The 13521-nt window shown below is 38.8% G+C and overlaps 1 protein-coding gene across 4 annotated transcripts in view; it reads left to right on the forward strand.

Annotated features, from left to right (window-relative positions):
* Positions 1–10141, forward strand: part of LOC130604868 (aldehyde oxidase 2-like) — a 43422-nt gene extending 33281 nt beyond the window's left edge. For 3 of the 4 annotated variants that reach the window (XM_057419803.1, XM_057419802.1, XM_057419804.1), the window contains 9 exons: positions 851–946; positions 1827–1955; positions 2701–2775; positions 3125–3177; positions 3672–3786; positions 4246–4311; positions 5610–5798; positions 7624–7791; positions 9501–10141. In XM_057419803.1, coding sequence (XP_057275786.1) covers positions 851–946; positions 1827–1955; positions 2701–2775; positions 3125–3177; positions 3672–3786; positions 4246–4311; positions 5610–5798; positions 7624–7791; positions 9501–9554 — 945 coding nt within the window. In that variant the 3' untranslated portion in view covers positions 9555–10141. Of the gene's footprint in view, positions 1–850; positions 947–1826; positions 1956–2700; positions 2776–3124; positions 3178–3671; positions 3787–4245; positions 4312–5609; positions 5799–7623; positions 7792–9500 lie in introns of those variants that run through there. The other variant, XR_008973543.1, reaches the window with a different exon arrangement.
* Positions 10142–13521: the final 3380 nt, after the last annotated feature.

Genomic DNA, 13521 nt, shown 5'->3' on the forward strand with positions numbered 1-13521 from the left:
TCTGGTTTTCTTTCATATCCACTTGCTCCTTTATAGTAGTGGATGCCTTGTACAGGATGATTTCTTTCATCACCCTCCACTGGAAAGTTACTTGTTGTTGATTTTACCATGAATGAAAGTTCATTATTTCCATTCCCATTTGCTTCTTGCATTTCCTGTGTTTAAGATAGCTATTTATTGGTGCAAGGCTGCGCCAAAATACAAAAAAAGTGTATTAGGTTCTAAATCATTCCCTTGACACCCTGTAAGAGAGAATGCATGAGCAGCTGTGTCATTGCTCCATCAAAATTGCACACTATGAACGCCAGTTTATTATTACTTTGTATGAATACATGCAAACAAAAAGGACTAGGACTAATCCCTCAGTTTCAGAAACACAGAAGTACAACTCTGGTATTGTTTGTTCTAAAATAAAAGTTCTGTAGGTGTTCACAGTAGAAGATGCCTTGCCATCTGACAAAATGCCTTTGATTCAAGGTTCAGATTCTGCTCTGTCCTCCTTTTTGTTGTGGATGAGGGAATAGTATGTACGGCTACACACACATTACAATTGGAGCCAGCATGTTCTTAATTCACCCAATTTCCCAAGAAGAAAAATATGCTTTTCTATTATTTAGACTAATTACTGTGATTGCTGCAGAACTCCATTGAATAGCTGCTATCTCACTTAGAGTCTATCCTGTCTTAGAGCTGTAAAATTTGTTATTGTCGGACTGCTGGAGAATTTCCACTCCCTTTTAACAATATACTGATTCTTGTTGATTCAATCTATCTTTGCATTGTTCTTTTTGCTATGCATCTTTGTTCAGTGAAGCAAGAAAATTACCAAGTTTTTGTGGCTTTTCTTTAGGCTGGAGCTCTCGTCCATATCTATATAGATGGGTCTGTGCTAGTCACTCATGGTGGAATTGAACTGGGACAAGGAATTCACACTAAGATGTTACAGGTGAGTTAGTTTGCATCTGAGGCAAATAAAACATAAAGATAACTGAACCAAAAGGATGAAGGGCACTAAGAAATTCAATAAGCAAATTCTATAGACATAATAAAGCTAGGTTTAATATTGGGTTGTTGCTTCTGAGTTACTGATAAAGACAAAACTTAGGAAAAATACAAGTTATAAACAAAGTGATCTTCAAAGACCTGGAAAGATTAACATCTCTGTGGTAACATCACTGATATCAGGATAGCTAATGACCCAATGTTTGTTTGCAGAGGGAGTTAAAGTGGTGAAAGTTTAACTTTTTAGAGTGTCCAACACCAATAATAGCATCAGTTAATTTTCATGCATTTCTGGTGTAGTGATAAATAAAACTATGTGCCAAATAGGTCATTCTGGAGCTAAAACTAGGTCAATCCTTCAAAATGAGCTGAATGAACATCTGAATATTAGAACACTGTAAAAAAAAGATAAAGTGGGAACACAAGCTAACAAAGCCGTTTCAAATGAAATTGAAAATAAAATATACAGATAAGATTTGAAACTCCATAAGCGAAAGTGATTGTTTTTTTGATTTTTATTAAGTTTTGCATATGTAGACAAAACCTGATCAGAGAGAACAATTAATTAGAGGCAAAATATATAGTATTGCATGGTATTGTTTTATCTTCTGTTCTATTACCTGAATTTACTTATAAAATATTTCTTTTACAGGATAATTGTTAAGGAAGACTTTTGTGTTTGTCCTAGTCATAGTATTACTGTTGAATTAGGTCATTTCTGTGTGTACATGTATATAGAAAGAGATGAATGGCATGATGAATTGCTGACTTGAAACTGCATCTTCAAGTGGGACTGGCTATCTTTTTGTTTACCTTTATTACAGATTGTCAGTCGTGAACTGAAGATACCATTGTCATATATACACTTCTGTGAAACAAGCACGACAACTGTACCTAATGGCAAATACACAGCAGCATCAGTTGGAACAGAAATCAATGCAAGAGCAGTCCAGGTTAGACTTATTACCATTTTTTCACATAATCAGCTGTTCTGTTGAATACTGAATGTCCCTCTGAGGATTCATCATTTTGTTTTGGTTTTGAGCAGCTTGCAGTTCTTTTATCGCAAAATCTCTCTTGATGATTTATTTTACATGCACAGTTTAAAACAAGGCAAATTATGGAACACTGTTAAAAAGGGTAAATTCTTTTCTGCTTTACTGTATCAGATTTATAAATGGGGATGGGGGGGTTAGATTGCCAGTAGATGAATTTATGGATCTTTACTTTATTCTGTATTTACACACAATTTAAAGGAAAATGTAGCATAAGGTATGTTTCAGGTATTTTTTAATAGTTAGACTGAAACACCCTTATCCTCTTACATCATTTGGAACCAGTTCTGCTTTAATTTATTTTTTAATAAATCATTCAGGCCAGTGGTTTTCTATCTAGCAAATCAAAATAGGAGGAGAGTCAGGTCCCTTATCCGTTTTTGTTGATGGTTTCAGTGGTAGCCTGGTATATGAATACTTAAGTTACATTAGAGAAGATGCCAATGCCACTCTTTACTAAGTGCCACTTTCCAGCTGGCAGTTTGCAGAGTACAGAAATTGTCGGTAAATGAACAGAGTTACAGCCCTCAGAATGAATTTAACAAACTAACTTCACTAAGAGCGAGCCTGTAGTGCTTTGAATACAGCAGAAAGACTTGGGTTTGTGGGTTGGTCAATGGTGCACAACCTTCTTCCTCCCTAGGATGCTTGTCAAATCCTTTGGAAGCGTCTGGACCCTATACGAAGAGACAATCCTAATGGCAAATGGGAAGACTGGGTAAATATGTCTGTTCCTTACTATTAAATTATGATAAAACCATGAGTGTACAATGAAAGCCGTCATTGCTCTGTAGAGAGGAAAGGGCCTCCCTGCATGAGTGAACCGCATGAAGGAAAAGGATAAACAGTGTACAAGCAAGTGGTGCAACACAGTGTCTGGTAAATCTGGCCAACTTTAGAGATTTTGCAATGTCCCCCTTCTCAAAGATATGTTCAGGGAACAAGGGAATGTAAAGTTTTAACTTAGGCTCTTTTTTCTTTCAAATGGGTTTTTAAAGTTTTTTCTTTAAATATGAAGAAAAGAATTCTTAATTTTCTCTCTGTAATAATGAGTATTCCTTTTGCAGATCAGTGAAGCTCACAAACAAAGCATCAGTCTTTCAGCTACTGGCTATTTCAAGTAAGGAAAGCCATTAGTTTGTTTTAATTTCTCGTCATCACAGGTGCTACTTTGTCAGTAAGTTGCAGGAAGTATAAAACTGTCCCCATTCAACCTTCTCAAGCACACAAACCATTAAAAACCTGGACCAAAGACTGCAGTGTCAGAGAAATTCTTCTCTTCAACCCATATTGATTTTAGAAGCACTTTATGTACTTGGGTTAGCTATTTTGACACTTGATGCACGATCTTCTCCAAGGTCAATTACGGTAGGACACAGGAGGCCACAGGGAATTTTGTTCCATGGCTATCACGGTTTGCAATCCTCCTATCCTCCCAAATTATTCCACGCCACAAATATTTAGCAGTGGTGCTAGTCTTTGACTACAGAGATCCTATGAAAATAGTTAGTTTACAGAGTTTATATCATGACTCAACAGTGAGGACAAGAATAGAGGGTGGGGGTCGTCTTGATCAAATTCATCTATCCTGAGGGATGTTCTTACTTCCTCCAGAGGTTATGTAACAAACATGAACTGGGACACACAGAAAGGCCATGCGTTTCCGTATTTTCTCTTTGGAGTTGCGTGTTCTGAAGTAGAAATAGACTGTTTGACAGGAGCCCACAAGGTAATGTCAAAAAATATACTGAACTTGAAGTAGAGTTGGGTGAATTTCCCACCACCATTATATTTCCTATGATACATTCCTCTACACAAGGAACTTCTGTTCAAGTGACTGTGCTTCCACACTCACAACAAAGCATAGGAGGTGGCTAAACATCAAACAATTAAGTTTCTATAGGAGAACAAGCAACAAAGCCATTCTTGAATTCATGATCATCCTGTTACTTTGCAGGATGTGCACAGCAGATTCAAAGTTTCAGACAACTACCAGAAATGCATCTAGATAAGATGAACTCTCCACCAACACAAGCCTGTTTCTAGTAGCTTTCATATTTCAGAATAAATCTATAATATTTGTGATATAACATCTTTTATGGGTGAGACTATATACACTGTTTATGATCCCTTTGTTGTTGTGTATTTTAAATATAAGTCTGTAACGCACCTTTTATTTGTTTAACAGAATATCAGAACAGACATTGTCATGGATGCGTGTTTTAGCATAAATCCAGCTATAGATATAGGACAGGTATGAACTTCCATAGTTTTCCTTTATATTAGATGTTAGTGAACATTTCTCTTTTTGCCTAAATGTTTGCTGTAACCAGTCAACTTAATAGCCACAAAAGCCTACGAGATATTATCCATTAACACTCAAGGATGCTGGCTTGACAGATGTAGTAGTAATTGCTTTTATTTGCAGCTATAAGTAATACTAGGTTAAGTTTTCTACTTTTTGTTTGTCTTCTGAGAAGAGAAAAGCAGATCCCACAGACTTTGGAAATGCCCTACAGGATCAGCATCCTGAATCTCCTTACGACTTTTTGCTGAAAAATTTACCCCAGAATTACTGACTGAGGGCTAAATCTTAACCAGCTGCAGAGCACTGTTGACTGTGACAGTGTTGGCTGTGTAATGGAAAAAGTTATTGAGATGTAACAGACCTTTCCTTAAAGGTCTGATATAGCCACAGATTTGTATTATGGATTCAACTATCTGTATCTGCAGACAAACTGAATAATGACAAAAGTGATGTCACTCACTAATAATTTGTAAATAAGAAAGCAGTGGTGAACTCAAGAGTAAAAAATATTTGTCATTTCTTTGCAGAATCAAAGGAAATCCTTCTAAAAATATGACTTACATTTAAAAACCTTTTTTTATTACAGGCTCATCCTCATATACTTGCCCTTTGCCTAAAAGATTATGTTCATTTTGCACATTCAAGAATTGCCAAATTTGTCAAATCATTCTTTCTTCGCAGTTCAATTCTGTGTTCACCTTGCATCAGTGTTTACATCACCGCTGTCATAGCCCAGGTGTTTACTCAGCAGTTGTTCCTTCCTACTTCAGGCTGGTTTGTTATTTCCTCTTCATATCCAACTTACCATTTATTTGTGTATGTGATGTTTTTCTCTAGAATAAATTTCATTAGTTAACTGCAAATCCTTTTTAAGCAAGTATCAGATTGAGCAGACTATTTATGTCAGAGTCCCTGGGCGAATGTCTCCACACTGGAATTCCTGTGGATTTGACTCAATTCTCTTTGGCAATTTTGCAAAAGCAAATCAGAGATAACTGTACTAGCTATGGTGAGTTTAGCCAGGAATAACGAAGAGTAGAATGAACTTGAGCCAATGGAAATATTTGTGTAAGTCAGATGAGGACAGCTTGGTCTTACTTTGGTCTATGTTGGCTTATTTTTACTTTTGGAAGGAAAGATATCAGTTCATGTGTAATCTTAAAAAGTCTAATTGTATATATGGTTTTGTGTTTTAAAATGACTGAATAAGATGTAGAAGTTTACCTTTTTTTTTCTTTGCTCAGATTGAAGGGGCCTTCATTCAGGGAGTTGGTCTTTATACATTAGAAGAAATCTACTTTTCCCCAGAAGGAGAGCAGCTAACTCTTGGCCCAGATACATACAAGATTCCTGCCATCTGTGACATTCCTGAGCAGTTCCATGTCTATTTACTGCCAAATTCATGCAACTCCATTGCTATCTATTCTTCCAAGGTAAACACACCAAATTTACCATTTGCAAGCACACCAGGTGATTCTGCTGCAAAACTGTTAAGTGACTGTAGTGGATGGTAAACTTTTTTTTTCCCAAAAAAAGATAATTCCAGTTTCAGCTATGGAACAAATTGTACTCAAATGGTAAAACACTGATGTTCTGAGGCTTTGGACTGATTTTCTTCCTATGATTTACTGATATTACAGTAGCGCTTAGAAACTAATAAAAATTAAAGGTTTTTTGTACCTACCTGTTGTACTATATATCAAAAGTGAAAAAGTCCATCTTGAAGAGTTTAAACTGACTAGACAGGAGAAAGGATGAAAGAAGGCAATATTATGATCTTTTTTTAAAGGCAGAGAGGTCATGAGACAGATTAAGTGACTTTGTAGAATCTCACAGGAAACCTGTGACAGGTATGGGAATAGAGCCCACTTCATCCATTAGCCATGGCAGAGCACCATTCTTCCTGTTTTAAGGGTGCTTCATCCTCTGAGGAAACACTCAGCACTGGGTTTGAGCATTGTTCATAGATTCAAAATAAAAGCAGAAAAAAACACCTCAGAATAGAAGGGGAACTAAAGGGGAGCGTAGGCCTCAGGCTACTAAAAGACAGGAATGCCCACTGCCCATTTACCTTTGAATCTAAAGCAGGTATGACAGAGTATTGTGGTTTAACCCCAGCAGGCAGCTAAGCCACACCGCCACTTGCTCGTTTGCCCCCTGTGGGATGGGGGAGAAAATTGAAAGGGCAAAAGTGAGAAAACTCATGGGTTGAAATAAAGACAATTTAATAGGTGAAGTAAAAGCCACACATGCAAGCAAAGCAAAGTATGAAATTGAATTAATTCACCACTTCCCATCATCAGGCAGATATTCAAACCATCTCGAGGACACCAGGGTTCTATCACCTGTAATGGTTACTTGGGAAGACAAACAGTATCACTCCAAACATTCCCTCCCCTATTCTTTTTTCCTCCCCCAGCTTCATATGCTAAGCATGATGTCATATGGTGTGGAATATCCCTTTGGTCAGTGGGGGTCAGCTGTCCTGGCTGTGTCCCCTCCCAACTCCTTGTGCAACCCCAGCCTACTCACTGGTGGGGTGGGGTGAGGAGCAGAAAAGGCCTTGACTCTGTGTAAGCACTGCTCAGCAGTAACTAAAACATCCCTGGATTATCAACTCGGTTTTCAGCACAAATCCAAAACACAGCCCAAATATGAGTTACTATGAAGAAAATTAACTCTATCCCAGCCAAAACCAGTACACAAAGGAACAGAAATTTCCAGAAGATATTCCATGCCATATTCTTATGGCCTTAGGTGGTGTAAATGAGCAAACAAACTCTTTCACATTAAGAAAATAGAGACAAAGAGCATATTTCTTATCAAAATTAGACAGCACAAACTTTATCTACGTAAGAGGGCCTAAGGCAGCAATGGAAACGGGTGTCTTTCTTTCTCTGGTCCATCATGCAGAATTAATTCCAATTGGATATAGAAAAGGTAGTTTATGTGAGAAGTCATGAGTTTATTTCATGGCTTTATAACATGAGCACTGAAGTCCCAGCAGGAAGCTTTGATAGTGTAGCTGTATCATGAATTGTAAAACTATCTACATCAGCCAAATCCTAGTCCTTGATGGTTTTCTGATTTGAAAGTTGTCAGAGATCCAAGGAAAGCTGTTGAATCCAAATATGATGGACATGCCCAGACACAGAGCTGACACTATTCAGTGTATTTTGATAACTACAGCAGAGGTGTGCTAATCTCTACTGACAGTTTCTAAAGCCAGTCTCTTCAGCTGTCTCTCTCCTCTGTCAGGGCATGGGAGAGGCTGGATTCTTCCTCGGCAGCTCAGTGTTCTTTGCAATACGAGATGCAGTGGCTGCTGCACGGAAGGAAAGAGGACTGCCCCTGGACTTCACACTGAACAGCCCCTTGACTGTTGAGCAAACTCGCATGGCCTGTGCTGATGTCTTTACTGAGATGGTAAGGTTATTTTCATTCCTTTCATGAGCTAGCTCCTCCATTCTCTTTAATCTGAATGAGCTGTGCACATAGACTGATCAGTGAGCAAAATCTCTTTTCTTCAACATACCACAGTTAGCAGAGCTTTGCTCAGCTATGTTGACAGAGTAACATGAACTGACAGTCTAGAACTAAGGAACCTATGCTATTTCCTCAGTGGTAATGTCCCCAATTTACATATCTCCTTTAATCTAAAAGCCCTTGAAAAGACTTCAGATTATAGTCTTCATATTTAGTGTCACTTTATTTGCATCTCTGTTAGCAATTATGATGATGTCTAGACACAGAGTAGGTGTGCTCCATCGTTTGTCCTATGCCTCTGGTCTAGACTGATTCCACTTTGAAGCATGTACCCCAGTTTCCTTCTTTTCTTCCTTGAAAACTAGGGAGATGGAAATACAGGCTGATATGCATCTATGTCTTCTCATAACATGGGGTTAGAATACAGGCCGGGTGCACAAGAGCACTCCCAAATAAAACATTTTAGATTTACATTTCTATGCAAGCATCACCACTGACAGTGGCATAACAGAATCTAGAGGTGCAAATTTGAGATATTCATTGTAAATGCCTCAAATGTTTAGGTCCCAGTTACTTCATATAAGCTCATTTTCTGTGTCATGATCTGAATATTCCTAGAGCTGCTTTGGTGAACACATCCTTGATTTTATAAAAAAGCAGAGGCTAGCAACGATTCTTCCTATTGTACAATTCATTTCCAGCTGGGTTTCTGAGAGCCCTCCATACTTTAGGTCATGCTCTCTCTTCTTTGTTTTGTGGAATGAACTGATGTTCAGGAGATGCTGAAATAATGGGGCCTAAGGAGGAAAATGGATTTTAGATATCCTGACCTTTTTCCTTTGGGAGCCTGGAAAACAGGAAACACCAGACCAAAATGACAAGGTCCATTAATTAAAACTTTCAACTTAAAGAGCCCCACAGACCTCAGCCCGAGCAACTGCATTGTAGCCTCAGCTGAAAATTTCTTTATGAAAAGGGACACAAGTTGGGTCAGGCAAGCCTGCAGGCCCCTGTGTCTTCCCATGGCAGCCAGCTAGAGACCCCCAGATCTCAATCTACCTGGAGGTTGGGATTGTGAATCCCACATTCATCCACTTCTGTTTCTTTCTGTGCAGGATATCCAGTGATGAAGTCTTTAACAGTGAAAGAACTTCTCATATTAATAAAAGTCATAACTGAGATCAAGAGCCTTTGTGGGCTAGGTGTTGTGCAAACACTTGGTAACAACTTAGAGTTTAAATAAAGGTGAAGTTGTTACCCAGTCATTAGGAGCTGATGTTCTGTCTCCAGAAATGCCCTCAGAAGTGTAGGATCTCCTTGCAAACATCATTGGTTCCATGATCTAATGCAGTCTCATTAAACCATGTTGCATAATGGAACCTCATGTCAGTTCCTCTAATCTCAGCCCTTCAGTCTGTGAGCTCACTTGTGCTATGGACATATGCACTTAATTATCTGTTCAATTACAAGAATGCCACTTGTTGACTAGAGGCAAGCTGATGGATTTCACAACCTTTTATAACATGATAAAGTGGGGATGTGTGTGCAGTGACATTTAAATGGCTGACAAAGACCATGCATTTGTAAATTACAGTAAGTTTTCTTTCCTCTTAGCAAAATGATGTTGTTTTCCTTAAATTTTCTTTCAGATTCCAAAAGATAAACCTGGAACCTATAAGCCATGGGCCATCAATATATCTTAATACTGCTTTCCTAAGTACCAAGCAACTAGGTGACTCCTTCAGCCACTTACTGACTGAAAGCTTTCCTGCAAGAAAGAACTGTAATACTTACACACCCCGATATATATATATATATCTGTCTTTGTAGAATGAGAACAAGCACCAGTTCTCTTGTCATGCCATGTAAGAGACCTCTTATTTTGAAACATACATGTCTTTCTAAATCAAATTGTGTTCCATGCTACACTGGAATAATTCTGGAGTTACCCCACGAACTTGCAAGAATTCACCTGCGATTTTGAAAATACCTGCAATGAAGAGCAGGTCACAAATAGTACCATTTTGCCACTTCTGCATCTAGTTTGAGATTCATAACTATTGTTACCCACTCTTTCTGTTCTTCTGGTACTTGAAAATCCTGAGGATCAGAACTAGACACTGTACAAACTAGTGATAAGCAATATATCAATGTTACAGTAGAGCAGAAATGGCAAAAGTTTTCTAGACACTGCTGTATTATTATTACCACAGTGACCACATAATACCGCAGCATAGCTCTTTGCTTCCTGGCAGACCACCTCAGACCTGCTCCATACCACTAGTTCTCTCTGAACTGATTCGGAGAAGACTGCAGGAACAAACTCGCCAACAGAGTTTCAAGTTGACAAGCAGGTATTCTTTATTGCGGCGCCGGGAGACACGGGGGATAGCTCCTCCTAACGTGTGTCCCCGTATTGCCATGCAGGCCATCCTTATATTGTCACTGGGCATAATACATCATTTTCCAGAAAGTTTCCGGCATGCATACAAAAATGTGGTGGTCTTTAAGGGTCGTTTATTTTTCCCAACAAGCTTCATTAACATTACAGACATAGCAATCATCTTGCACTTTTACTTACCAGTTAGTTTATCTGTGCCCACCCTGGACATCTGCTAGTCCCAGATACTCCCCATCCCCAGGTCCTGTTTTTCTATTCTGCTTTTCTTACACCTTTTGTACTAAGGTCCTAAGGACCTGAAACTATGTCAACTACCTTCAAGCAGCGGTTATTTTCCATTACAAAGCCATCACACTTAACATTGCTTAGAACTGATTACATTTTGTGCTTTTGTGACTCCTTGTCTCAGAACCACTATTGATTTTGACTTCTCTCGGGGCTGGAATATAATCATTGCTAGTCTCTGTATTGTCAGCATTCACTCCTCTCCTTTGCTTTACCCACAATTTTGCTGCTTCTTTCCAGTAAAACAGTGAAGAAGGACATAGCTGATGGCATCTGTAGGTAAGGAGAGGGCACAAGGTGAGGGAGGTGTACTGGAGGTAGGAAGGGTTAAATAGCAGGACAGGTTCCAATACCACCTTTGAAGAAGTGAGGATTTCTGGGATAACATAAATCAGTAAGCAAAGAGATAGAGGGATAGACCGCCATATCTGCAAAACCTCATAGTCTTCTTACCTAAAACATTCATTTTGAAATTGCCCATTGCAGCCATCAGCAGCTATACATAACAAATATGCAGCAGGTGTCTTAGATACAAAGGTGGAGGGGAAAAGGGCTAAGAGGAAACAACAGCAACAGAAGTTCATCATTAAAAACAGGTGTGTCGGCTCCCAGTTTAACTGTGCCAAACAACATTACTGGCACTCTGGCAGACATTGCTTCAGAAGTTTAAAGTGATGCTGTGGCAGCTGTATGAATCTTGATGGAGCATTTCCCTGTGAGGAGAGGAGACTGAAAAGAAAGTACAAAGATGTTTGAGAGGGAGAAAAGGAAATGGCTGAGCTGATCCAACCTACGTTTACATGCGAATTTATTCGACTTTAACATTTGATAGGTCAAAGCAATAAAATTAACAGTAAGAACACATTTAATGTCTTTGTGTATCCAAAACACTAGCATAAGAAATAACTGGAGATACTCAACAGGTATTGCATTAGTTCAGATCCTGGACTCATTTACATAAACATAAATCTGGACTATTTTCATTTATTTTAAGGGTGAGATTTCAGGCTTAAATTAGCATGCTATAGAAGAAGTATGACCCTCAAGTAAATAGTATTTAACCTAAACCTGTAGAGGTGCACCAAGATTATATTTCTTTACAAATAAATTAATATTACTAATAATGAAGAAATTGACAGGTTATGTTGGTAAAGGTTTCCTGTTCATTTCTCTTGGTAAATTGTGAGACTATAGCTAATGCAAAAAGCTCAGTTGGCAATACACTTTTGCAATTTTGGAATATCAAACACTTCCAGGAGCTGGCAGCAGGAACTATCATATCTTTGTGTTCTTTACCTTAAAATACAATTTTCCTAACATGTGATTTATCTTCTTGTCTTCTTATTTAACTGTAATTTAGAAAAACGCTCTCCTTTTAGAATGAGTACCAAAGAAATCAGTGCCTTGGATTTAGAATGAATGAACAAATACTAAGGTGAATATCCTCCCTCTGAATGTGATCTCCTTTTGGGTATTTTTGAATGTGCTATTTTGGGGATTTCATTGAGCTGTTAAACAGGATTTGCTTAAATATGTCTTCAATAAAAGCAAACTTCTAAGACATTTTCCTACTATTTTGTGGCACTGTGATCTATAACCAATATTGTTACAAGGAGAAAACAATAGTAACAAAAATGGTGTGAGATGAAATCTGGCTCCTACTGACAATAAGAATGGCTATTGTTTGAGCTTAAAGTTCAAAACATGTGACTTGGCAAGCCTGATGCTTTCCCATTAATCTGGTGCAGTAATGAATTTCATAGCAACAGACACACAGGAGTGGGACTGTGGGCCTTGGGGGTCTTATGGACCAGTGACAACAGGGGGGAGAACTGGGACTTCATAGGCTGAGTGTCTAAGGCCAGTTACCAGAGGGGTCCTTACTGTGTGTATGTGTATCTCTCCATGTATTTCCCAGTAATGGACCTTCATGCTAGTCAGAGAGGAAAACAGGACAAGGGCATTGGTGCTGTCTGTGTCTGCATTAGTGCAGTGTTTCTCTGTTAACCTGTGTGGTCAGCTCTATTTTCATCTATGTATGTTTTACACGTGTTTGTATGTTTGCTTGTTGAGAATACACACTCACCCTTGCTACTGGTTGGACCTTGGGGAATAGAGCTGCATCAGCCTCACCTCTAGTGTGCTGATGCAGCCCCTAACATATTCATCTAAAGAAATTGTATTTACTCCAATTGAGGCTCTCAGAAGCACGGAAAAGTCATCTTGTATGAGTGAGATAAACTGTATAGTACTTCCAGGTACAAGTACAATCACTCTAGCTCCAGAAAGGATGATGGCTTCATACATTCGTGTGTCCCTACATAGAATCACAGAATAGTTAGGGCTGGAAAGGACCTTAAGAGCATGAAGTTCCAACCCCCCTGCCATGGGCAGGGACACCTCCCACTAAATCATGTCACCCAAGGCTCTGTCCAACCTGGCCTTGGACACTGCCAGGGATGGAGCATTCACAAGTTCCCTGGGCAACATGGCAAGCATAGGCTTACTTTTTCCTTACTCTTTAAGCGTTCAGGTTTTTATATACCCAGCATATATGTCTTGCAGAATGAACAAAATACTGATTTTACTACTTCCAGTTTTACTCTAGTTTTAACCTGTGAGGGTGATTGTGCGATGCCTGTAGTCTAGGCAAGAACAGACAGTGGAAGGTAGGCAGCCTCACTGGAGATATGGCATTACTTTAAGATAATCAGTTGAGTAGGACAGCAGATAATCAACTGAGTAAGATGGCAGGACCAGTTCTGCCTGGATCAAAGAATTTTGCAGATTCTTCTTGTTTGCTTTCCTACATATTGATGTATTAGGGATAAGGTTTTCAAAGAATGTCTAACAAAAAAAAAAAGACCAGAATTGGTGTGTTCCCCTGTTTGCAAGTGGCTGATGCAGGTTACTTGGAGCACGGTGTAAGAACACAGGTAGTTAACACTTCTTTCTTTCTTCTGAAAACTACAGTTTAGCTGAGA

The sequence above is a fragment of the Pezoporus wallicus genome, unplaced genomic scaffold, assembly GCF_028554395.1.
Source record: "Pezoporus wallicus isolate ANWC-B61680 ecotype Strahan unplaced genomic scaffold, APGP_CSIRO_Pwel_v1 contig_4710, whole genome shotgun sequence".
In the NCBI taxonomy this organism is placed as follows: Eukaryota; Metazoa; Chordata; class Aves; order Psittaciformes; family Psittacidae; genus Pezoporus; species Pezoporus wallicus.